General features: G+C 46.0%; 1 protein-coding gene across 6 annotated transcripts in view; it reads right to left on the reverse strand.

Annotated features, from left to right (window-relative positions):
- SHANK2 (SH3 and multiple ankyrin repeat domains 2) overlaps window positions 1-27,396 on the reverse strand; it is a 703,363-nt gene that overhangs the window by 484,886 nt on the left and 191,081 nt on the right. For all 6 annotated transcript variants that reach the window (XM_059722745.1, XM_059722744.1, XM_059722747.1 and 3 more), the window contains one exon: window positions 14,303-14,369. In XM_059722745.1, the coding sequence (XP_059578728.1) occupies window positions 14,303-14,369 (67 nt within the window). The remainder of the gene's footprint in view (window positions 1-14,302; window positions 14,370-27,396) is intronic.

Here is a 27,396-nt window from a genome sequence, read left to right on the forward strand (position 1 = left end):
AGCTATAGTCCTTCCTCGGACCCAGAAAGAGGACACTGTGGCTCAGCTCTGTGCTTCCTACTTGGTACCACCACTTTCCCTCTTTGCCCCCAACCTTGCTCCTGGGGAGCTTTTAACTTCCTTTATGCCAGGCACTCATTGCTCTCAGGTGGCCTGCCGCTGAGCAGGCAGGTTTTCATTTTTAAACCACCTATATCTGTGTTTCTGCTACTGAGCCACACACCCAATTACAAGGATATTAATGAAATGCTAAATGGTCAAAATAAGTGGTTTATAAAATGTTTATACCAGATGCAAAGCCAAGGCTGCAGCGCAAAAAAAGACAATGAATGTGCTAAGCTACAAAAGGAGTGTCTGCAGAGTACCTCTGATGTTCCTAGGTAAGGTCAATTTCAAACTCACAGGTCCCACCTGCTCCCACTGGCACACACCAAACTCAGAAATGAGGCAGTGAATCCATTCTGGGGGCACACTTCTCCTATACTATGGAGGTTTCCCCATCTTTTTCATGCTTGAGACCAGTGGCAGGCAATACTCCCAAAGCAACCATTTCAAGGTTTGGCACATGCAAGCAGGAGCAGATGGGCAAGGTATGTTCGAGAGTATTGTAACCCAGGGAACACCAAACATGGTGTGGACACACCCATCATTTTCCTCAGCCTTCTACATGAGAAAGAAGTGAAACTCATATGGCGCATGGGTTCATTTACCTATCGCATTTAACAAGGAGCTGGTTATCAACAATTCTGTCCTGGAATACAAAAATGTAAGCTAGGAGGAAAGCATATGATGAGATTTAAAGTGAGAATCTGTAACTCAAAGAAAAGGGATAGCTGGTAGCTTTGGAATCAAAGGTATTATAACCAACACAACAAAGATATACCCAAATTACAAAGAAGTCTTGCCCTAGCATTTGCATGTGAAAAGGTCACCAATATGTTCAAACTTGGGACGCCATTCAAGTAGAAAGTAACCATAAACCTAATATTATATAGACCATTATTAAAAAGCTACTGCCAGAGTCCCCAGGATACCTTCAGTTCACATTAAAGAAACAACAAGCCTACAGTTTATACAAAACGGAGAGAGATGTACCTATCTGGCTTCTAATCTAGAGCAGTCTTGAAAAATGAAAATATTCAGCTGAACAAAAATGATTCTCTCAGCCTGATAGAAATACACAAAGACACAGAAAGTATCAACCAAGACAATTATCTACCATTTCCAAGGCAAAACTGGAAAAAAAATCAAAGAACAATTATGTATGACAAAGGTTTTCAAGTACTCATGTTAATTACTTTGACCAGATTGCCACTCCAGGGAAAGAAGGCCCACTTGCCTCTTAAGCATAAAGAAATTATCAAGACACGCTGAATGTATAAGATAGCATCATATTTAAGGACAGTTGAATCATAGTACTGATGTCATTGCAAACAGAATCTCTCTACAGCATATATACACACACACACCCCCCATTCTATAATTCTGTAGCCAAATACACCATGCACTGGCTAATCTTGACCAAGGATATCACAGACCAGGTAAAAAGAAGCAGTATGTGTGGAACAAGAGAGGTCAAGAAGAAACAAACGATAATGAAAATACAAAATATTATCAACAGACAGAGCAAAATTGGAAAAGACCTCATCTCCAAAAACCAATGTACTCTAGCTATAGACTATTCATTTTCATGGAAATCAGGTTAACTGTCAGTCACTATTGCAGTCATCACAAATAAGGAAGCATATCAGAGAGGATGGTATCCCCAACTGTATAATATTAGACTGTGGACCACAGTTATGTGTAGTGACTTTGTGAAGTTTACCCAGAAATATAAATTCAGACATATTACACTACTACCAACTGGCAATGCCAAACTGACAATTAAAATTGCTAAGTATTAGTGAAGATGCAAAAAGCGTAAGTATAATAAATCATATGTAAATAGAAATATGCAACCATAGAAGGCATTAACTATAGCCTGGTACAATGATTGGCATCAAACTATACCAATACTTTGGTGACCAGAGTCCCAACATTACTAAAATAAACAGGATTGAACAGATAAAAAAGGAGAGAGACACAGGTACAAGGACAACCAAGGCAAGAGACTTCCCATAATAACTGAGACACCCAGTCAGGACAATGTTCTTTCCTCAGGATAAACTGTGCACCTAAAAAAATGAGCTGGTGTTACGGAAGTAATATAGAATGTTAAATATGTCAGCATGGTATGGTTTTCATATTCAATTTTACTATTACAAATGTTGCAGAGGGATATTAAGATAGATAGTTTCCCAAAAGAAAAAAAATCCTTAGGGTATTATACTATTTTACATATATTGGAATGCTTAGTAACTTAGGCTAGAAAGAGACATTGCCAAATGAAGCAAATGAGCAGTGCCATGATGTGGGCAGGTGTGGGTAAACAAGGAAAGCTGGACTTTCCCTACTTTCCCAGGTGCATCTTTGGAGATCTCGGGGTGGGGGGATCTGGGTAAGTCGTAGAGGTGTGCGAGGCAGGCCCTATACAATTCAGATTCAGCCCGAATCAGGGACAGTGATTTGATTCATTGATATGGATCACTGTCCCTGATTCAATTTGGCTGAATCTGAATATGAAGATTTGATGCTGATTCGGAGAATCAGCGATTCAGACATATACACAGTTTTAAATGTTTTTCTAAATACCTTGAGGTACCAGCGTGGCTCGTGAGTGCTGTGATGTTGGGGTGGATGGAGCATCCCACAGGAGTGCAGCGGGGCCCTCCACGTGCTCAGTGGTGAACCCAGAAGTGGACTGGAAATACTTCCGGTCCACTTCTGGGTCCACTGGGGAGCACACTGGAGGTCCTTCCCCCATGCCTTCCCAGCTCAGCGATCAGCCACAGGGGGACCCCAGGTGCCCCCCCCCTCCAACCCAGGAGGTCCCAATCGCTGAGCCAGGAGGATGCGGGGGGCGGGGGAGCGTGCTCCATGGTGCACCCAGAAGTGGACCAGAAGTGTTTCTGGTTCATTTCCAGGTCTGCTGTCGAGCATGCTGGGGAGCCCCATGCACTTCTGTGGGACACCCCATACATCCCAGCATTCAGAAGCCGCCTGCTACCTAGAGGTATGTAGAAAAAACATTTAAAGCTGCATCTATGTCTGAATCACCAAATCTTTCCAAATCTCTCTGAATTAATTCGGAGGGTTCCGATTCAATTTGGAGAGATTAAAGGGTCCTCTGATTCAATTCAGATTTGGTGATTTGGCCACCAAATTGAGCCGAATCTCCACCGAATCAAATCAGGAACCAAAGCTTTGCACAGCCCTAGTAAGTGAGTCTCAATGAGGGGCATGGGCTTCCACACCAGGACATGCCTGGGATTTCCCCACTTACAGAGACATGCTCCTGGAGATCCCGAGGCATGTCTCCATAAGTGGAAAACCTCAACTTCCCTGCTTATAGGGAAGCATCCTGAGAGTCCACAGAGAAAGTTGGGGAGATTGTCTGGGGGCAGCTCAGGATGCCCACACTGCCCCACCAGAGCTAATAGATGTTTGCTGCAATAAAGCAGAAGAATTTATCACTACTTTTTGTCATGTCACTGATTTTCTTCTCATGTGCCATGACAAAGGATAGAAAAGTCTATTTGCTCACTATTTGTGCCATCATAAAAAATTTTATGGTGGCACAAATGCAACATCAGGCAACATCTGTTTCTAACCTTACAAAACTTTCTGTAAGTGCTCAATTATACTGATGTTACCCATCTGCCTCTTCAACCCATTAAACTCCAATTTCTTATCTTCATTTCATCTGTCAGATGTAAAATTTATTTGGAAGTTCTTCAGTACTAAAACAATATCTCACTGGGCATGTCTACACATGCATTTACTCGGGCCCAAATTTACTCTGGTGTAAACTACTCTGGAGTAAGGGTTTTTGGGCAGGTGACTACACATGCAGGGTTTAGGGAGAAAAATTGCACCCAGTTCCCTGTAGCCCTACAATGGATCCTGCTGGCCCCTGGGTGCTAGCCCAGGGGCTGGAAGGGAGCCCAGGTGACTGCCTGCTGCTGGGGTAAAGACAATGTCCCCCTGCCCTGGCATCAGGGAGCTCCTGGCCCCTGGCACAGGGCTTGGGAAGAGCGGGGCGGGGGAGGGGGCAGGTTTCAGCCTCCTGCCCTAATTTACTGGTGGGACAGCAAGCAACTAGCTCACTGCTAACTGCCCACCAGTGGGCTGGGGCAGAGTCCTGGGACCTACCCCACCCCTGCAGCTCTTCCCAAGCCCCGTGCCACAATCATTCAATTAAGGCACGAGGATGGGACCTGCCCCTGACTGGGACAGATCCTGGCCAGTTCTGGGCTGTGCAAAGAAGTCTCCATGTGCAGCCCAGAGCTGGCTGGGAACTGCCCTAAGCAGAACAGTTCCCAGCCACCTCCAGGCTGCATGTGCTTCCCTGCACAGGCTGGGGCTGTCTGGGAACTGTCCTGGTTAGGGGCACATTCCAGCCAGCTCCAAGCAGGGCAGAGAACTGTCCCACACAGGGAGCTCCCAGCCCCTGCTCCATGACTGCAATTACAATCACAGAGTGGGAGCTGGGAAGCTCATTCCCAGCTCCCACTCTGCAGTCATGGGCCTGGGGATGGGAACAAGCTACCAGCCCCTGCTCCATGACTGAAATCAAGAAGCATGGGCTGGAAGCTCCCTGTTGTTGGGGCAGAGGATCATCACCCCCACCTGGGCATGCAGGGCAGGGGTTCAGGAGCTTGTTCCTGCCCCAGCTCCACACGCATGGAGTAGGGTGGGGGGAGAAACAAGTTCCCCAGCCTATTCCCACCCACCAGCTCTGTATTCCCAGAGCTGGGCAGGAAACAGGCTCCCTGCCTCCGCCAGCAGGGAGCTCCCAGCACCAGCTCCATGGATACAGGGCTCAGGCTGGAAGACCCTTATCTCCCAGCCTGAGCTCTGTGATCATGGGGCTTGGGCTGGGAGACCTTTATCTGCCTGAGGGCAGGGAGCTATCTCCTATATCCTAGAGGATGGCTGACCGGGAGCATATTTTGCTTCCAGTCAGGCATCTACATGAGCACTTCAGCACTGTTACCAATCTGGAGTAAGTTTGCATTTGCATTTTCAGGTAGCAAATTTACTTAGGATTAGGGAGGTTTACTCTGAAGGCAACATGTGCATGTGTAGACAGACATGCTTACTTCAAAGTAAACTATGCTAATGTGAAGTTAAACATCCCATGTAGATGCACTCACTGTTTTACAATCACAGTAGCTGTAGGGCTGGAAGGGACCACCAGAGGTCATCTAGTCCAAGCCCCTGCCTAAGGCATGATCATCGCTATCCAAACCATTCCATACAAACCATAATCGAACCTAGAAGAATTTTATTCATTCATTCATTCTTGGTCAAATGAAAAAAAGAGAGGTAAGATGAGGTATCATCTGCATACTGGTGATACCTGGCTCCAAACCTCCACACAACCTTGCCCAGTGGCCTCATATAAGAGAAAAATCAGGAGGCTTTTTGCTTTCAGTGGGCACATCTACACAAGACACAATGTCACTGTAGCACTGTGCTATGGCAATGTAGCATTGGTGGACATAAAATGTGAAGCTGAAGCTACGTCACTGTAGCGATGCATTCCCTTGCTATAGCGTGTCACTACAGCACTGTTGTGGCTAAAAATAACCATGCACTACTGGCATGGCATAGTAATGGTTGTTATTGTGCCATTATTTAGTACTTCCTAAAGGAAATACTAAATGATGGCGCAGTAAAAACGGTGCTATAGATGTGAACAGTGTGTGACAATTCTTCAGTTCTGCAGCAATTCTGTGCTAGATCACCACAAAATCCATGAAAATGGAGAAGGGAAAAAAAGAAATTCTGTATCAGATCAGAGCTTCTCACCTGTTGTTGGGTGAATGTATTAAATGAGATACAGGACCTTGGACAAACTGTGGAGGAGCCATACACTGTAGTCCAGTACATGCAACTGGCCAGATCAAGAATGGAACCGTCTTCCCATACACCAAAGCAGAAAGCATTACCAAATAGATTTTCATAGATTAAAATGAAAAACAAGGCTGCTGTTCTACTTCAAATCTAGTGGACAACAACATGTCAATTCCAATTGGCCAGATGTATACCTCCATAAAGCTACATGTAGCAAGTCAAAGACATGTCACTGGAAGAACAAATTGGTTTTAGCTAGATAAAAACATAAAACTGAAGAAACTGGATAAAATATGGCAGTAGCAAATACTACTTAAGATGATGACTATGTTAACAAAGAATCTGGTCCTTAAACTTTCTCAAACAGCACAAAACCAAACGCAAAGGTCAACAGTCTCAAATGTAACAGTAATGTTTTCACTGACATCAAGCCCATAAAATCATGGAGATTCAGCAATTAATATCACTTGCTGCCCAATAGGTCTATGAAATAATGGGCAAAAGGAAATGGAAACTCATAGTTCATTAACTGCAATCAGTTTGTAAGAAACTTAAGCAATCTTCATGAAAGACGAAGAGGGGGGAAGCTTAGCAAAAAAAAAAGAAAGAGAGGCTTAGTCAATTTAAAGCCTTTCCCAAAGGGAATACATCAAAATTGGGAAGAAAATAATCATAAACATGTGGAAACCAGGCAATTTAAAACAGTCATGGAAGATCTAAGGCAAAGCATCTTTCCAGCCTCAGCAAAAAAAAAAAATATGCAACAGAAGTAAACTATACAAAAAAGTAAGCTTCAGTGTCAACAAAAGAGGAATATTTCCTAAAGTCACTGGAAGATCTGCAGGAATGGGCCCAGAGTTTCCTGACACAGAAAAGACCATCAAGTTGTGGAGAAAAGTCTGGGACAGTCCAGTTAACCACAATAACAATGCAGCATGAATTAAAGATGTAGAAGAAGATGAAGGAAAAAATAATGGAAATGGTCAAGAGAGCCCTTGAGAACACAAAGAACTGGAAAGCAACAGGAGCAGATGGCTTCCATGCTTTTTTGGATCTTGAATCTGGAATAGATTTCAGGTCCTAAAATAACAAAAACACCTCTTTTTCTCATCACTTCAAGTTAAGGGAAACACAGACCTTGTGAGAGCTCTCAGAATAAAGGCAAATTTCATTCATAATGAACAACCTAAAATCTTCATGAGAAATTAACCAATTTAGCATAAATACTTCTTTCAAAATTTTAGCATTCTAGGAGGCTGGGCTTGGTGTTTTAAAAATGCGACCCCTTAATAATCTGTTTAGGTTTGATGGCAGAGGCCTTTTATGTATTTTACTACCTCTTGTATGGATGGTATTTTCCAATCCACTACCTACCACTTCGCAAAATAAGAAACTACAGTGTACCTTTAAGTATTTTCAATCACAAACAGAACTTAAATACATTCGATTTTTGTTATGGTACTTATATTGATATTTTAATATTCTGCCTACTTAGGTCCAGGTCTCTGTTAGCCCACACCTCTTTCCAGGACAGTCCACCCAAATTTTGCAAGGCAGTCTTTCCAGGGCAGTCCACCCATGGCTTGTATAAATTATTGATGTAAAATGTGGGAGGCTGCCCATTTTTATGCCCAATCCCTAGGGCAATACACACAACTCTGACCTTCCCTTATTGTTTTCTATGCCTCACAGATGGCATTCATTATTTATTACAGTGCCTCACACCATGACCAGTGCTCCAGCATCTCACTTGGGACTCTCACTCCCCACTGGAGTATAAGATCACTGTGCTCTCACACTGACAGCTCTTAACACTAATACAAACATGGCCTTATGCTCCAGCTGCCACCTCAGGAGTCCATAGACTTACCTGGGCCTGGTTGCCCCCTTTCTGGGGCTTCCTCCTTAAGTCAATTTCTCATGGGGAGTTGGCCCATGTGCTGTACTTCAGGTCGTTCTCACTCCCCCTACTCAGCACACCCCCAGTGCAGCACTTCAGGTCCTCCCAATTAGATGCTACTCTACACCAGACATGCACAGCACTTTGCATCATCCTCATGCACCCTACTCTATGTGAGCCACTCTCTACTTTAACCACTATGCCTTCTCACTGTGGAGACATACCTGGCCCTCTCTTCTCTACCAGGGTCTTGTACCCCATGGGGCCCAGGTGTCCAGAGATGTGCCAAAGCCCCACTCTTCTCTACTGGGGTCTTGCACCCCATGGGACTCAGGTGTACAGGGACATGCCTGGCCTCAACTTTTTATCAGGGTCTTGCACCCCATGGGGCTCAGGTGTCCGGAGATGTACCTGGCCCCCACCCTGGGTAACCCACCAGGGTGTGGGTGCTGGGGTTATTAAGGTTCCCCTACTCGCCTTTCACTGGGGAGGCAACTGCCCTAGCATTTCTAGGGAACTACCCCACCATGGGCAGTCCCACCAAGCCATCCTTCCCCATCAGCGTGCAGTTTTCAGTCATACCCAGAAGCAGGAAACTCCTTCCGACCCCATATGTCCTTCCCTTGCCTGCAGGGTGTTCTGAGCAGCAGCTCAGCCTGGTATTGTTCTTTGGCTGCTTATAGCAAACTGCTTCCACAGCCCTGAGGGCCTGGATCTAAAATGGAGGCTGCTTAGCCCCCTCTTCCAATCCCAGGGCCCTCCTGCAATCAAGTGACTGCCTCATTAGGGCTAGCTAGCACCTGCTAGCTGCCCTGCTGACTGCGGTATAGCCCCTTAAAATGGGAAGCCCTGCAGGTGCCCTGCCACAGATATATACTCGCATCATCTCTTTGTTCCCTGATTATATATTAAGCCTCTATTTTGGGGGAGTGGATTATTCCTATTATGTCTTTGCTAAGTTGCATCATATTGAAGTAACGTTTTAGGCCATGGATGGGATGTCATTTTAACTGGTACAAAATTCTAGGTCACTCAAGTCTGGGGAAGGCTTGGAGCGCAACATCAGCCTGACTCCTTCCAAGCATAGGAAGAGATCCCCCAGTCTGGGAAGGGTGTGTGGGAAGCTGCAGCTGCTGGACTCCTCCCATGCTTGGAGAAGTCCAGCTGCTGCTGCTGTCTAAGTCTTCCCCAGACTGGGAAGGCTCATGTGGGCAGTGGCAACTCAACTGTTTGCCTGGGAAAAAAAGTAGTTAGGCTGCAGGAAAATACTCTCCCACCTTTCCCAAACCAGAATCCTCCCAGTCTGGAGAAGGCATAGAGGAAGCTGCTGCTGACTCCTCCCATTCATGGAGGTGTCAAGCATACAGGCATTTAATCTAGTAACGTTTTGTCCCATGGAAGATTTTCCAGGTGTCCATCTAGAATATCCTTCTCCCAGATGGGGTAAGTTTCTGCCAGAAGAAACATCAGTATCCAGCTGTTTTTACTAGGAGAGGAACAATTCTCCAAGTAGAAAAATTACAACTGTATGTGGTCTTAGTCTGTGGATTGCATTTGCCCTAGGAAAATATCTCAGCATCTTAAGCCACTGTACATTACTTGGGAAATCCAAATCCTGAAAGCTGGCCTTTGTAGGAGACCATGCACCCACTGATGCGCCACATGGAAGAAAGGTCTGGACAAAAGATCAGATTGCAAGATCAGACTGTAACATTCTGTATTCTACTGCATTCTCCATAGTTGAATATGTTATCATTTTCTTTCTTACTTTCATGTTAAGATTAAGGAACAAGTCAGACAAATCATAGACAATAATTATATACTATGCAATTTGGGACAGGCTGTATTCATTTTGCATTACAGTGTCTCAAAGAATTAAAAAGTCTAAATTATAATCTAATATCAGTATGCAAAGAACAAAACTAAATTTAAAACAGCAACAGCAGAATTTTCAGTTTCTGAAAATAATATTACAAAATTGATGTAAATTGAATATCTAATCACTGGCTGTATGCTAGTGCACACACTAAAGAATCTTATTTAAAATCAAAGGGACATGGGAACTACTGAATAGTTTTCAAAGTCTGTCCGGGTTTGTACGATGCTAACAATCAACAACAAATTTTCTAATCTGATAGCTCACTGACATTTCATTGAAACATCAAATAATTTGTTGCTATGCCTTGGTACCAGTTTGTTAACAGATAAGTAATGGCAACAATATATGTATTCCCTACTTCAATCACAGCTGGCTTTAACTGGAACCAAATTTAGAAGCTATGATATAAATTTTCCTATGGATATTAGCAATTAGTATGAATTTATGGCAACTAGAAAAGGTTGCATAGGATGAGCATGAACAATACAATACCTAGCAAGTTCTTAAAATATGAACAATAAAGATTTCAATGCCACTGCCTTTAAATTATTTTAATGTCATTAACCTTTCCATTTTCTTAAAATGGAAATGCCCTATAACATATGAAATAGGTTAGGGTTACTCATATAATTCAAAAGACAAATGAGCAGAGTTACAACACTTGCATCCCTTTTGTGTCTATTAAGTAACACAAGATAAAAATAGATCAAGTCAGAGAGTGCTGCTGAGTGTTTTGTGGATTTTTCATGCCTTTTGAATTACTGTTCCTTTTCTGTTTGGCTTTTATGGTTCAAAATGTAATTTTTCATAACTGCTTTAAGCAGCATTCAGCAGGAATTTGATCCATTCAACTTTAACTGCTCAACAGCTTTTAAAAATAAATACATGGAATATGTATTGGAAAATACATTGGAGAGTGTTTAATTTAAATACTTGAAGCTAAAGAACAAACAATAATGACCTCAATCATTCTGATCTAATTAAATAAAACAGGTTAGGAAAGCATGTTTATAATGAAACCCTGATATGTTTCCTGAGTCCATTTACTTTACAAAATGCATGTTTCATCTTAAACAATGTGTTTACTGACACAATTCTAATAATAGCAATAGACTCTTCTTACAGATGATGTGTTATATTTAAAAGCAATTGCATACTATGAAACAATATATATTTTAAAGATAAACTTAATACATCAGAAGACTTTCGGTATTCACAAAAAATACTAAATTACCAAAAAAAATCAGTGTGAAAGCCCCCACAAACCATCACATACACACATCTCTGCATAATTATAGAGGAATACAGGAACTCTGACTTGAAGCCTAGCAACAGTATCCAAGTATTAGTTTGTCTGCTAATCAACTACCAAAAACTCACACACCAGCTCAATGTGTTTTAGATATAAAAAACCCCAAAAAACCCACTCTTGCTTCTATCTTCAGAGCTGCCGAAGGACAAGATGTATGGTATAAAACAAACCTTGTTCACTTGAAGAAGAACAACCCATTTCATTTAATCCATCTGAAAATTCATCTCATCACAAAGAACCAAGGCAAAAAAGAGAGATTTAAAAATAGGTGATCCGAATCCAAGGATTATCATCTTGAGACACATTTAGTATCTGCATAACTATATCTAATGAGAGTTTTAGGATTCCTATATATATTATTGTTGTTTTTTTGTACCTACATCCTATATAAGCCATAGTGAATGCTGAATAGCAAATGCTTTCTAAACCTCCTGTGCTCATTTACTCTCAGACAGCTGTAGGCTGGATGAAAACAATCAGGGATTAACTTTTCTATTCATCACATCTTTTAATCCATTACTTACCCTTAGTTTGCAATAACTAACTGAATGAATGAATGAATAAATAAATAAAGTGGTACAAAAATAACCCTTGGTGTTAGTCTTTAAAAATATGTAACTCCTAGGCAGTTCATTAGGAGTACATTTGTATGACAGCTGTAACATTTCTTTCAAAATAGAAAAAGAGGTGGAACTGCACAGACACAGAACTGAAAAATATTTCTTCGTTCTGAGGATTTTCAAAATTCCTAATAAATAAAGTGTTTGGATATGTTCAATATTTCCTTAAAAAAAATCATTTGTGGGCATCTTGGATTAGAATAACTCAAGTAAATTACTGTCGTGATTTTTGCAAAATAAGTCTTTAAGAATACTCATTATTCTTGCCTTAAAATATTATTCTAAACTTGATTCAAAACAAGATTACTTCAAAAGAATAAATGACATCATAATTTTCATTCATCTTTTCAACATCTACCAAGTGTACAAAAAATTATCTGCTGATTATCTGCTGAACCTAGTTTAAAAAATAAATATAAGGAAATGTGATTCTTACTTCTACTCCCTCAGTGTTATCCTTTCCTGCCTTGCCTCTGAAACCTTTATCACTTATAAAGGATTTGCTCTTCCAAAATGGCACCACTTTTTGTTAGATGTGAGACTACTGTGAACATCCTTTCCTAGTATTACTGTCTTATGGTAGGAGAATTATGTTTAAAGTTCTTTTTTAGTAGCACCAAACTAAAAACTGGTAGCATCAAACCAAACAGGAATTTGAGTAATTTGTGATATGATATATGATAATGTCCACACAGTGACTCCCACAAACTGGTCATCAAGTTAGAGCAGTGGTCTGCAACCTTTTAAAAAGGAGATCACCTTTGGCATTTAAAAGCAACCCAAGATCTTCTGTGCACCTCCTCCACTCCTCCCGTACCCAGCAGGTAAGTCTGTGGGGAGGGAAGGAGTGGGGGGAGCAGATCGAGGCAGAGGGAGAAAAAATTATTTGAGGGTGCACCTCCTCAGGAGGTAAGTCCCACCCAGCTGGGGCTCCACTCAACTTACCCCTGCTCCTGCCTCTGCAGCACCGTCCCTCACCCCTTCCCTCCCCCACGGACTGACCTGCTGGGCTGAGGTGCATGCATGTATGCAGGTAGGCACTCAGCCGCCCACCCCGGCCTCAGTCGATTCCAAGAGGCTCCAAGATCTACCGCAAGACGCTCCAAGATTGACCAGTGGATCGAGATCCACTGGTTGGTGACCACTGAGTTGGAGAATGTATTAAGATGCAGAGTTGGGTTAAGACAGGTGAAAAGAGTAGTAAAATCATCAATGAGGCATGCATGTCAAAGTGCTCAAAAGGAAAATCTTTAATTATTTATTTTTCTTTTATTCTACACAACTTTTTTTCAGGAGCAAAGTATACGAACAGAAAAATTTAATAGTAAATAAACCTCTATGTGCTATGAATTACATTATTTAAAACTACTTACTGAACTGTGTCACTACAAGAATAAATTAAAACACTTAAATTATACCGATTGAATGTTTTCATTTTAACTCCTTTACAAAGTTATAAAACCATAAAGTATCCTTTGTAAACATAAACAGTAATAGGATATGATGTATATTAAAGAAACCCAACTGATTAATTTCCAATTGCTGACTGAACTTTAACCAACCAGCACAGATTGTAAATGCAGAAAAAAACTAAACTATTCATAGAATAGAACTGTTTTCCATATTTGACCATATTAAATATAGGACTAGCTACAGAATCCCCATGTTATTCTTCTTTATGCAAGGCTCTCCAATTTTGACCACACATCTTGGAAACAGTAGATCAAGAATGACAACATGAGTTTGAAACTTACACTTCCCTAGTTAGATGTTCAAAAACAACCAAGAAGTGGATAATGGAACTCAGGAAAGGGGATAACAAATTAGTTCTCTCCTAGTCATGGGCTGGACATGAGCTAACTTAAACTCCGTGTAAACGAGACTTTGTCTATTCATAGATTTACACTGGTATATCAAGCTTATGCAAATGACTCCATAGACACTCTTATTTCAGTGAGAGAGATTTTTTTAGTTTATTTTAACATTTTCCTGATCAGTTTATACTCAACTGAATTACATTTTTGCATCAGTTTAAATTGGCTTAAAATCACATTTTAAACTGCTGCACCTCTATATGCAATCAACCTTTGGATCAGCCTTATGGGCCCCAAGGGGCTGTAATAATCAGGGGATTATTACAGCCATTCCCCCTTCAGTTCTTTTCCTGTCTGTGGTGAGAGGACATGGCATGTGGCCAGATGTGCCAGGCAGGTTCAAGGCAAAGATCTCCCTGCATTGAGGTGAACCTGCCATGGACTGGCTATGCTAGTTCTGGCACGGGGCTTGTAGTAGAGTGCAAACGCAACTTGAAAGAAAGGGAGTATGTGACCCCTTTTGTCTCTTAGCATGTGTGTCCCAAACTGCCTCAGTCACATTCATAACAGTTGTGGTATTTATATCCAGTATTCTTTGAAAAAGGAATACTCTTTGAAAATCATTCAACCTTTTCCCTCTTGCTTCCAGTTTTATGACATAGAATATATTTTATAAACAATTCTTAGTATCAGAAATCATACTGTATATAAATCTGGACTCAGTGATTCTTTTCAAGATCCTAATTTAGATTTAAATATTTCTAAACTATGCTTTTGAGAACTTAATCATTCTCACAATTTTGTCAGTATTTTACTTACCAATATCTGCTTCCTTGTGATTTTTGATATATTCAGCCAGCTCAAAGTTTCCTGCTATTATAGCCACCTAAAAGAAGATAGAATAATTCAAATTAATGTGTGATATTAAGTCATGAACCAGACAAATGAAGATATATAATCTAGAGAGAGGTATCTCTAATATAGACATCCTGGTGTTCATGAAATAAATTCATTGTTTACATAGCTAGGATAAAGGGTGTTTATTTGGAATCTTTGACCTTCTTATGCATGGCATCCCTCTGCCTCCCAGTGCTGCAGTGAGGAGCTTAGAACTCCACAATATAAAGCTCTGAGGAACATTGACCCCTTAAGGCAGAGACATACATAACATCTGAAAAGTTTTGAAGTGCAATGGGATTGGAAAAGTTTCAGGAAGTAACATTATGAGCCATTGAACACCATTTACAATTCCTGTCATGCCCCAGAGCTGGAGGTCTTCAAAATCACTGCAGCTGCCAGCAGTGCATGCTCTTCAGCCAGGGGGCACTACAGAGACTGTAGTTTTGCTGCCCCCTCCCCTCGCTCCCAACAAGGCAAGAGGAGTGAAATGAACTGACAGAGTCACTCTGCAACCCCTATCCCCATTCTAGCTCCCCTCCCTGACTCAGAGAAGAGAGCATGGAGCGGAGCCAATATCAGTGTGTGCTCTCCTGCCATTCACCTATGTTTTCCCTGAGCATCTCTTTCCCCACAGAACTGGAAAACCAGAGACCCTCCACCCCACCTCCTCCCCTACCTACAGGAGTGTGGAGTCATGAGGGTCTCATCATGGCAGCATCAGAGTCTGAGAGAACTGGGGTCTTTGTGGAGGATCCCAGGAACATCCTGAGTGCCAGGGTGCTGTCAGTGTGAGACAAAGTCTGAAATTTGGTGTTTGTGTGAACAATTACCTTTTTGGTAAAAAAAAAAAAAAAAAAAAAAGAAGTGAGATGTTTATACAAAAGAAAAAGCCTAAACTACTATAAATTAATAATTCAGGGGGTGCATGAAATGCTTTACTGTGCACTGCTGTTGTTGTTTGCCTACTGTCGATTCTTCCAGATCATGGTGCATGCATGAGAGGTCACCCAGACCTTTGGTGCATATGCCTAGGCAGAAGTTTTGGAGGAATGGAGGCATTCCCCTTTAGGCCACTGTGACAGAATCCAAAGGCAAGACTTGCCGCATCCAGACTAGCGAGCATCTGCCTGTTGTGGCATCACAAGGCAGTTTGAGATGCTGCAGGAGGCACGCTAGGAATGAGAAAATGTTCATTGTGCTGCATATTTGCAATGCAGACTCTAAATTTGACACTGGAAAATCCTGGTATCAAAAAAAAAAAAAAAAAAAACGCAGAAAAAAAGCAGCACAGGGAAAAAAGCAACTGGAGGTTGGGTCCTCCAGAGGTGCTCCTGTATAGCTGCCCCATGCCCCTGCAACTCCAGCATGCTGCCTCCAAATGCTAGAGCAAATAGGAGTGGGGCAAGGCTGGCAGCAGTGGCTCAGACCCAGATGCTTTACCTAGGAAGCAGGGACATGGAGGCAGGGAGGGACTGTGTGGTTTCTGGAGGTATGGGGGGGAGGGATGTGGGGGAAGTTGTGGGGTTTGTAGGGGGGATTGTGGGTGTGGGGTTTGTAGCGTGGCCACCACCCACCCCCTCAGGCACTTAGTACCGGGGGCTGGCAGCAGCACCCAGCTGGGCTATTGGGGCTTTCATAACCTGCTGCAGACACAGCCCCACAGCAGTGCAATGCCACCTGACCTGGAGTCTGCACATGGTGAGCGGAGCTGGCCCAGCCGTCCCCGGTAGGGCACACCTTTGAACAAGACCGGGACAGCTCCTGCCACCACCTGTGGCTGTTTTTCAAAGGTACGCACACACATCACCCACACCCCCACCCATGAGCCCTACATCTCCCCTATACCCACATCTCCCACACACCCATGCATGAACCTCTCCCCACACACACACAAGAACCCCATACCCACCCTTCTACACCCCTTCCTCACTCCCTCCTGCAAACCCCACATCCTCCCCACATCTCACACCCTGCGTGCCCATTTGCCAGACAAGATGGGACCTTCTGGCAGGAGCTGTGGCTGCAGGGGCAGCTGTCCCCACATCCTGATTAGTAAAGGGGACAGGGAGAGCTGATTTTTCTATGTTAAAAAAGCCAAAAGCCAACACCAAAGCATATAGATATTTAGAATTTATTTTATTATGATGATAGAGGAACATTGGTAGGTTTCCAAATTGCTTTAAATATAACAGTAAAATATTGTCCAACTGATTGACCTCCTTCTCTCTCATTCTCTCTAGTGGCATTTCATTTTTATCATGCAAGAACATAGATTTTTGTGTATTTTAAAGAATGAATTTGAGATTTTTTTATTAGAGAATTTGCAATTTTGAAACAGGGAACACCAGGATTCCTGCTAGTGAGGCAAGTGGTGGGACCCAGGCAGAGGATCCTGCCCAGGGCCAGCACCAAGGACTCAGCTGGAGGGCAAACAAGGTGGATTACCTCCTGGTCATTTGGGGCCAGGAGAACACACTTAGTTCAAAGTGGGCCACCACAATGAACACATCTGCCAGGCAATAGCTGCACAGATGACAGGGAGGGGACATACATGGCAGCAGTGCTGCACGAAGCCCAACTGTAGCCCTGGCTCACTGGCAGCTGGCCCAGAGGTGCCTAAGGATCTGATACAATGCCTATGCCACAGCCCATGTGGCCGTGCAGTCCCTGTCCAGGTCCAACAGGCATGCAGACATGGGGCCGCAGGTCCCAGGGGGCGGATGCTGTCACAGGTGGCATGTGCCCAGGCCCCCAGGGATCCCCATAATGTTCCTGGGAAACCCTCAACTGGGGCTCTGGGACTGGTCTGATCAAGCCTCTTCCCTTCCAAGCCAGCCAGGAGGTCAGGGGAGCTCTAAGCCCAGCTCTGGTGGCCTCTCCACAGCATTCCCCCATTCCCCACCCCCATCTCTCTTTCTCTCTCTCACACACCCCTGGTGCCACCCCTGGCCCATCACATGCACCCACACACCCCACTGCCACCTCAATCCCCCCCATCCTTCACCCACCCTGCTACCACCTCCACCCCTACCCCCAGCCCACCATAACCCCCAAATGGTTCCTGGGACCAGAAGCCCCACCAAGCCACATGTCTCAGCACTGCTGTGGGCACAGGGCAGGGTTGCGGTGTGGCATGTGCCTCTGCAGCCATGGCTCCTGGCAGCAAGTTCTACCCCATCTGGTGGCTGGGCATGCAGGATGTGAGATTTGGGGGGGGAGGGGAGATGTCCAGTTTTGCAGAGGGGTAGGGAAGGGGTGTGGGGTTTGTGGCAGGGTGTGTGTTTGGGGTTTGTGTCTGGATGTAGGGGTGGGTGTGGGGCTTATGTGGGTGGGGTTTGTAGCTTGTGGTGGGGTTCATGGGTGTGGGGTTTGTTGGTGAGTATGTGGGTGAGGGTGGGGTGTTTGTGAGGGTGGTTTGTGGGTGTAGGGCTACTGGGGGTGGGGTTTGTGGGTGGATGGTGGGGGGTTCATGGGGAGTGTCCCCACGGCACACAGCCCCCACTGGCAGCAACAGCAGGAGCCAGCAACAGGCCCTTGGGGTACTCATGACCCACTGCAGGCAGAGCCCCCCAGTGGTGCACAGCACCACCTGAGACTTGAGGGCTACACATGGTGCACTAAGTCAGCCCAATCCGCTGGCATGGGCCTTCAAGCAGGACCAGGCCAGCTCCTGCTGCCACCCAGGGCTCCCAGCACTGCAGGCAGGATTCATGCACCACTGCATCAGGCCAGCTCCTGCCTCCAAGTGGCAGGCACAAGGAGGCAGGAAAAGAGGATCTGGAGCAAACCTGGAGCCATGAATCAGGGTAAGCAGCAATGATTTCATAGATTTCATAAAATTTTAGGGTTGGAAGGGACCTTAGTAGATCATCAAGTCTGACCCCCTACCCTGGGCAGGAAAGAGCTCTGGAGTCAGATGACCCCAGCTAGGTGCTTGTCTAGTCTCCTCTTAATGACCTCCAAGGTAAAGGAGAGCACCACCTCCCTTGGAAGCCCATTCCAGATTTTGGCAACTCTCCCCATAAAGACATTTTTTCTAATGTCTGATCTAAATCCATCAATTTATGGCCATTGTTCCTAGTAACCCAAGGGGTGCCCTGGTAAACACAGTATCCCCTATTTCTTGCTATCCCCCCTTCCCCCCCCCCCACCCCAATGAATTTGTAGATGGCTACAAGATCCCCTCTCATCCTTCTTTTGTGGAGGCTGAAGAGATTCATGTCCTTCAATCTCTCCTCGTAGGATCTAACCTGTAGGCCCATAACCATACAAATAGCCCTCCTCTGAACCCTCTCAAGGTTATCCACATTCCTCTTGAAGTGTGGCGCCCAGAGCTGGATGCAGTACTCCAGCTGCGGCATAGAAGGAAGGAATCACTTCCCTAGACCTGCTCATGATGCACCTTCTAATGCATGAAAGAGTGCGGTTGGCTTTACTTATCACTTCGTCACATTGATGACTCATTCACTTTGGAGTCAACTATGACTCCGAGATCCCTTTATGCCACTGTGCTGCTTAGAAAGTCACCTCCCAGCCTGTAGGTATGTTGGTGATTCCTTCTCCCTAGATGTAGCACTTTACACTTATCCTTGTTAAACTGCATCCTATTCTGTTCTGCCCACATTCCCAACCTGTCCAAATCCACCTGAGTCCACTCCCTGCCTTCCCTCATGTTTACTTTGCCCCATACTTTGGTGTCATCCACAAATGTGGACAGAGTGCTTTCCACGCCCTCATCCAAGTCACTGATGAAGATACTGAACAGCACTGGTCAACAGTATCTGATGGGTGCAGTGAGGCAGGCAGTGGGGGCAGGGGGGTCAGAAGTGGCATGGGACAGGCAGAGAAGGGCATGGAGACAGAGGGCAGAAGTGGTGGGGGAGCAGGGTTATGTCTGTGGCTCTTAGTTTGAGCCCAGCTTGGGACCAAGAGATGCAGCAGCCACCTGCCCCACCGCTGTACTCAAACAAAGGGCCTTTTTTTCTCATATTGAATGAAGAAAAAAAAACTCATTTTGGATTGGAGTAAATACAGTATTCAGAATCAGTTTGGTACATAAATTCCCATCTTTGTTGTTATACTTTAATGTAAGTACTACAAAAGGGGGAGTACTTCTCAGCTCTATCATAACCTTTATGGACTCTACAGATTTCTATAATAAACTTAATCTGGGAGAAAGTAGGTTCATGAACATGGTTAGGGTTAGAGTAAGAAATGCTCTTCTTGATCTGGTGCTCACAAACAGGGAAGAATTGATGGGGAACGTAGAAGTGGATGGAAGTTGGACAGTATTGACCACAAGATTGAGTTAAAGATCCTGAGAAAAGGAAGGAGAGCATCAGAATAAGGACTCAGGCCTTTAGAAAAGCAGATATCAACTCACTCAGGAAACTGATGGGCAGCATACCCTGGGAGACCAGTCTGAGGGGAAAGGAGTCCAGAACAGCTGATTGCATTTTAAAAAAAACCTGAGAGCATTGGAACAAACCATTCCAATGAGCAGGAAGACTAATAAGTACAGCCAAAAATCAGCTTTGCTTAGCAGGGAATTCTTCAATGAGCTAAAAGACAAAAAGGAAGCTTAGAAGAAATTGGAACTTGGACAAACAACTAGGGAAGAGTACAAGAGTATTGCTTGAGCATACAGGGATGACATCAGGAAGCCCAACCCTCAATTGGAGCTGCAGCTAGCAAGGTGTATACAGGGTAACAAGAAGGGTGCAAGTATGTCATCAACAATAGGAAGATCAAGGAAAGTGTGGATACCTTACAGAATGGGGGAGGGCAACCTTGTAACAGATGGCTCGATGTCTATTTGGCAGCCCGTATCAAGTAGAGTGCCCCACAGGTCAGTCCTGGGGCCAGTTTTGTTCACTATCCTAAACAATCTAGGAGATTGGATGGAGTGCACCCTCAGCAAGTTTGCAGATGATACCAAGCTGGGGAGAGTAGTAGATATGCTGGAGGGTAGGGCTAGGATTCAGACATACCTAGACACACTGGAGGATTGGACCAAAAGAGATCTCATGAAGTTCAATAAAGACAAGTGCAAAGTCCTGCATTTATGACAGATCAATCTCATGCATTGGTACAGACTGGGGACTGACTGGTTAAGCAGCAGCTCTGCAGAAAAGGACCTGGGGGTTAAAGTAGATGATGAGATGAATATGAGACAAGAGTGTGCTCTTGCTGCCAAGAAAGTTAACGGCATACTAGGCTTCACTGTGGGTAGGTCTTGTCTTACCATTCTTATCTCCTTCTACAAACAGGTCTCTTGCCAACTGGATATGGGAGAGAAGGTCAACCTTATATACCTAGACTTCCAAAAGGCTTTTGAGCTATTATTCCACAATATCCTTGTAGAAAAATTGGAAGATTGTGGGCTTAACTGCTCAACAGTTCAGTGAGTGGAAAATTGTCTGCATGGTAGGACCCAGAGAGTTCTCATGAATGGATCTGTGTTGTCCTGGCAAGAAGCCGCTAGTGGTGTCCCTCAGGGGTCCGTGCTTGGACCAGTGCTTTTCAACATCTTTATCAATGATTTGGATGTGGGGGTGAAAAGCTTGTTGGCCAAGTTTGTGGATGACACCAAGTTATGGGGGAGCGTGGTCATGCCAGAAGATAGGTTGCAGATATAGGTGGACCTGGACAGGCTGGAGAGTTGGACTGGAACCAGATGAAGTTCAACACTCAGAAGTGTAAGGTACTCCATCTGGGGGCAAACAATCCCCAACACACCTACAGACTTGGTGGCGACAATTTGACTTGCACCACAGCTGAAAGGGATCTAGGGGTAGTGACTGACCATTTCATGAATATGAGCCAGCAGTGGGATGCTGTGGCCAGCAGGGCAAACAACACGCTGGCATGCATTAACTGTTCCATCTCATGCAAAACTAAGGAAGTGATACTTCCTCTGTACTCCACACTGGTGAGACCGCAGCTGGAGCACTGCATCCAGTTCTAGGTGCCGCACTTCAAAAGGATGTGGAAAAACTTGAGAGGGTCCAGAGAAGAGCCACCAGTATGATCAGGGACTTGCAAGACAAGCCATACGAGGAGAGACTGAGGGACTTGGGCCTCTTCAGCCTACAGAAGATAAGGTTGAGAGGGGACTTGGTAGTGGTTTACCGCTACATCAGGGGAGTACATCAAGAACTCAGTGAACAGCTGTTCACTAGGGCACCCCTGAGGAAGACCAGGATCAATGAATACAACCTCCTGGAAGGTCATTTCAGGCTCAATTCCAGGAAAAACTCCTTCACTGTCAGGGTGTCCAGACTGTGGAATAAACCCCCTCCAGTGGTAGTACAGTCACCTACCCTAGAAATATTCAAAAGGAGACTGGACCGTCACCTGGCTGGGGTCACTTGACCCCAGTTGTCTTTTCCTGCCTAGTCCAGGGGGACTGGACCCAATGATCTACAAGGTCCCTGCTAGCACCTAACAATCTATGAGTCTATGACTTAGTAGAAGTGTTCCCCAGTAGATCGAGGGAAGTGATTATTCTTCACTATTCAGCACTGGTTAGGTCACATCTGGAGTAGTGTCCCGTTTTGGGCCCCCATTACAGAAAGGATGTAGACAAATTGGAGAGTCCAGTGGAGGGCAACACAAATGCTTAGAGAGCTGGGGAACATAATTTATGAGGAGAGGCTGAGGAAACTGGCCTTATTTAGTCTGGAAAATAGAAGACTGAGAGGGGATTTAATAACAGCCTTCTAACATTTCTAACAAGGGTCTGTGGATTTTAAGGAAATGATCCAATCTATCAAATTAAAAAATCTAATTTTATTAGACCACTTGACTGAACTTAGTATGAATTAAAACTCTGACTTCATGCATACTTAGGAGAATGCTGTGTAATGACCTTACTGCAAAAACATTTATGATTCCATTGGTCAGAGAACACAAGCATGTTTGACATTTCGAACCAGACCTAAATCAAGCTACATTAATATTTTGCAGAAAAAATAAATTTAAATCAAATGGAATAAAACCATTCTTTAAAAATTTCCATCTAAGATATTTCTATAATACTGATTACTTAGATATAAAAACTAACTCAACCATAGTGCAGATATTAAAAAAGAAACATTACATTCAACCAATGCATTGTCCCTTTTCTGCTTATTCTTACAATACACTATGGCTAGAGATAGAAGTTACACATAAACTGGTATAAGTTATAAGAAACTGGTTTAAACCTGTAACTGAACAGAAGTTCAGTACACATAAACCGGATTAAAATGGCCAAACTCGGTTTAAGATAAACCTGGATGGATTTAGTATCAGATTTAGCTGACTTACGTTAACAAAGCCTGTGGAGCTTCTGTCCCAGATCCCCTCCCAACTCAAGTTATATCCCAGGTACTCAGCATTGCCCCCCACACCCCCACACTAAACCCCATGGCAGGACAGGTGGGCTAGCCTTGGCTATGCTGTCTGCTCCAGCTGAGCCAGGGTTGGCCCTGTCCTATGGCTGTCACAGAGCTAAGGCAGCAATGGTCTTCTGTTCGCCAGCTTGGTCTTCCTGCACCTGTCAGTCCTGAGAAGCAGAGGGGTGCGGAGGTAAGGGAACAGAGCCCCCCATCCCTGAGCCCAAGCACTGGTCTGTGACGGTTGCTACCCCCACCCCCCAACAGGACAGGGCAGTGCATGTCAATGACCACTGGAGGGAGAGGAAAAGGAGTCCCCCACCCAGGGCCGGCACTGAGCTGGGTGTCTGCCTAAGTGCAGGGAGGCCCAGCCTCTGGGGGCTTTCTCCTGGCCAGCCCGGGATTCCCTGCAGCCCTGGCCTGCCCAGCTGCAGGGATTGATTCCACCCCCGCTCCCCGCCCCCGCTCCCCGCCCCCCACACACAGCCAGGCTGCTGTGAGACACTGATGTACAAGGGGGAGGAGGGAATGAAGACCCTCACCCCAGTCTTGGCCCCCAAGCTGGGGTCTTCCTAGCTGGGTGGGGGATCAGTGGGGAACAGGCCCCAGGGCAGTTTTCCTAATCTACACCTGGTTGGACCAACTCCATAGAAGGGTTGGTCCCCACTGCCCAGCACAAGACCCCAGGGCTACCTGGAACATTTTTCTGGCTGCTGCTGGTGCTGGACTCTGGTGGGGTATGCAGGATAGCCCAGGCGGCTTGTACCAAGCACTTTGAATGGGAGCATTCCATAGAGGGCAGGATTGGGCCCTGCCACCCAGCACAAGCTCCCCAAGCTGCCTGGCATGTCTTGCCAGCTGCCACTGATGCCAAGATCTGTCAGGATGTGCTGGGTGGCCCAGGAAACTTGCCCAAGGGATATGAGTGCTACTTATAGAGCAGTAATAGGCCTGCTACCTGGAACAATCTCCCCAGGCCAGCTGTCATGTCTTGCTGGCTGTTGCTGGTACCAGGCTCCAGAAGAACATGCCAGGTGACCTAGGGAGTTTGCACTGGGGGCAGGGTCCAATCCCTCTTTCTATGGAGCTAGCCCAGCTTGGCAGAGATAGGCAGGCACCAGCCCCTCCAGCTGGGCAGACCCCAGCTCTGGGGCCCAAGACTGGGGTGGGGAACTTCATTCTCCCTTTCCCCCACACATCAGTGACTCATGCCAGTCCAGTTGTGCCACCCCACCCTCCAGAGGGCTTGGTGCTCTCCCCACATGGCCAATCACTGGCTTGGGGCCAGGCCTGGGAGGAGGAACTCCTCTGCCCCCTTGTGCATCAGTGACTCATACCAGCTCTATCCTATGGAGGAGGGAAAATTACCTTGCCACCTCCCCTACAGCTGGGCAGACCAGGACTGGGGAGGATCCTAAGGAGAGCTGTGGGGCTCCCCCCATGACCAGATGAATGGCTTGAGGGGCCACCACTGGGAGGGGGCTTCTTTCTGCCCCATGGTGGACATCAGGGGGTTGGGGGTATGTTCTGGGCAGCCATTAGGAATGGTCTTCACTTGCCTAGGTTGAGCAACAGCTGACAGGCTGGGATGCATGCTCGAGTGCCCCTGGCCTTCTAGCCTGGGTCAGTGCAGTAGGCCTGTGTGAATAGGGAAGTATTCAACTCGGATTTCAATTCAGCTGATTCAGAGGACAGTGATTTGATTTAGAGATTTGGATCACTGTCCTGAATCGATTCAGTTGAATCAGCTTTGGAAGATTCGGCGCTGACTCGGAGAGATTCAGTTATTCGGATCAGCCGGGGAAAGGCAGGCACAGCCAGGCAGACGCAGGTTCTCCCATGACGACTCCAGCTGTGCCTGCCTCTCCCCAGGTGGGGGGAGCCATGGGAGAAGCCCCCATGGCTGTCCTGCCCAGCCCATCCCCCACCTTGCCCCAGCCTAGTCCCGGCACTTAAAAAAAAAAAAAGCCGCGCACTCACTGGCTGCAGCAGTGGAGATTAGGGCCTTTAGGCACTTTTGGCAGAGGCCCCACACACAGCACGGGGCAATGGGAGGCAGCAAGGATCATTCCCCCCACCACCCTGACACCCACACGGCAGCTGCCCCATGGCAGAGGTACAGTGTGGCTCAACAGGGCACTGCACACTTTCTGGGAACTGAGGCTCCTGGGTCTGAGTGGTGCCGGGCTCTGGCTGACTGCTGGAGCCACCACAGGTCCCAGACAGTGCACGGCGCCCTGCTGAGCTGCATTGCACCCGCACAATGTGACAGCTGCCGCACGGGTGCTAAGCAGGGGGGCACAATCCCTGCTGCCCCTCACTGCCCCATGCTGCATGGGGGGCTCTGCCATGAGCCCTCAGAGGCTGCTGCAGCCAGTGAGTGTGGGGCATTTTTTTTTTTTAAGTGCTGGGACTAGGCTGAGGCCAGACAAGGGAGGGCCCCAGCAGGGCAGTCATGGGGGCTTCTCCCACAGCTCCTCCAGCTGTGCCTGTCTCTCCCTGGGTGGGAGGGACCACGGGAGAAACCCCAATGGCAGCCTTGCCCTGCTCCTCCCCCTCCTGGCCCCAACCTAGTCCCGGCACTTTTTTTTTTTTTTTTTAAGCCCTGCACTCACTGGCTGCCGCAGCCTCTGAGGGCACATGGCAGAGCCCCCCCATGTAGTGCAGGGCAGTAGGGATCGCCCCCTCCCTGCCTGGCACCAGCATGGTAGCTGTCACATCATGAGGGTGCAGGGTGGCTTGGCAGGGCGCCGCACACTGTCTGGGACCTGAGGCAGCTCCCCACTGTCCCATTCTGCATGGGGGGGCTCTCTCTGCCATGAGCCGTCAGAGGTCCCAATTGCCACTGCCAGAGCCGGTGAGTGTAAGGCTTTTTAAAAAAATTTTTAAGTGCTGGGAGTCTAGACCAGGCAGGGGATGGGGCCAGGTAGGGCAGCCATGGGGGCTTCTCTCATGTCCTCTGGCTGTGCCTGTCTCTGCCCCAGTTGGGGGAGCTGCAGGGGCTATGCCCTGCTGTCACTTGCCCAGCCAGTGTGGGGCGGGGGTGGTACAATACAGGTGTGGCTTGCTCCAGGTGGCAGCAGGGCTTAGCCCCCACTCCCAGCACTACCATGACCATATCAGCGCTGGAAGTGGGGGCTCTGTCCTGCTGCTGCTCGCCAACCGGTGCAGGGGGCGTGGGATGTGGGCACGGCAGCACTGGGAGTGGGGGCTATGTCCTGCTGCCACTTGCCCCCTTCCACCTGGAGCAAGCCGCACCAGCATCCCGCCCCCCCAACCCCAGCTGGGCAAGCGGCAGCAGGGCAGAGCCCCCACTCCCAGTGCTGTTGTGCCCCCCTCCCTGAGTAACGCTCCCCTCTGCCCCTGCTGGGCAGCTTGTCCCAGCCCCAGCCCCAATTGCTCCCTCCCCCACGCCCCTTCCCTCCCCCCTCCCCCAACAGACTTACCAGCTGGACGCAGCAGTGTCAGCTGCCTGTTTAGTCTATGGCTGAATCTCCAAAGAGGCTGAATCTTTTCTGAAACTTTTCTGAGTTGATTCAGATGCTTTGAATCAATTCAGAGCTTTTAATTGGTCTCCCGATTTGATTCAGATTCAGAGAGTCAGTCCTCAAATCAGGCTGAATCTCCTCTGAATCAAATCAGCTACTGAAATGTCACACAGCCCTACAGTGCAGGCCTCCACCTGCCTTTCCCAAGTGAAATTAAATGTCAGTTTGAACTGGTTTATTATCGGTTCAATCTACACAGCTTAGAGAAAACTGTGAAGACTGAATCAATTCCACCACGGACTTTTTAACTGTCTGTACTTAAGCAAAACAAATTAATTCAGTTTGTTGCTTATTCTCAGAGTCGCTGCTTTTGTGACAAATTATGTGCTAGAATAGAATGCACTGGATTTTGCAACTAAAACAGCTCCAGCTGGTCAGCTCCCAGAGAAAAGCTAGCTGCATTCTACACTACTTCATAAGCAGGATGGCTCTTATTGAATAGTCTCATGGTAAATCAATTTTGACTACAGTAATGAAAGAGAGGCAGCTTGAAATGCAGTTCATCATTTTTATGAAAACATAATTCCACAGATTTTTTGCCATTTTTCAACCAACTCTCCAACTATTATATATTGTCACTGAATCTAGATAAACATGTTGCACAAATTAATGGTGCAATTTAGTGGATGACCTGTTAGGTCATCCACTCAACTGTCATCTTCAGCACAAGATTGTTCCATATCATTCTGTATGGGAACATTTCTTAAAGTACTGCTGATGGATTCCACAGAAATCCATGAGATTAAAGGTATAACTACCATTTGTCATGCCTTGGGCAGGAGTAGGGGGATACAAAGAACTGGAGAGTTGGCGGGAGGTAAAGGTGTCAACCTGCTGCTGCTGCCACACAGAATCTCCCTGACTGTTAGTACTGCTGCATTAGATCCTCAGGAGCCACTATTCTGGCACATCCTCTGCACTGGCTCCCTGGGATGCTTTCCCACACACCCAGCCCTCATTACACTACTCCAAAGATGAAATCTTGCTGTTTTTCTTTCTTAATAATTAGAACTACACCTTATTTAAATGGGACTAGTCATGGAGTAAGCTGCTGTTCAGTGTAAGTAAGAATATCAAAGCTGGCCCT

The sequence above is a fragment of the Alligator mississippiensis genome, chromosome 2 (genome assembly GCF_030867095.1).
Source record: "Alligator mississippiensis isolate rAllMis1 chromosome 2, rAllMis1, whole genome shotgun sequence".
NCBI lineage: Eukaryota > Metazoa > Chordata > Crocodylia > Alligatoridae > Alligator > Alligator mississippiensis.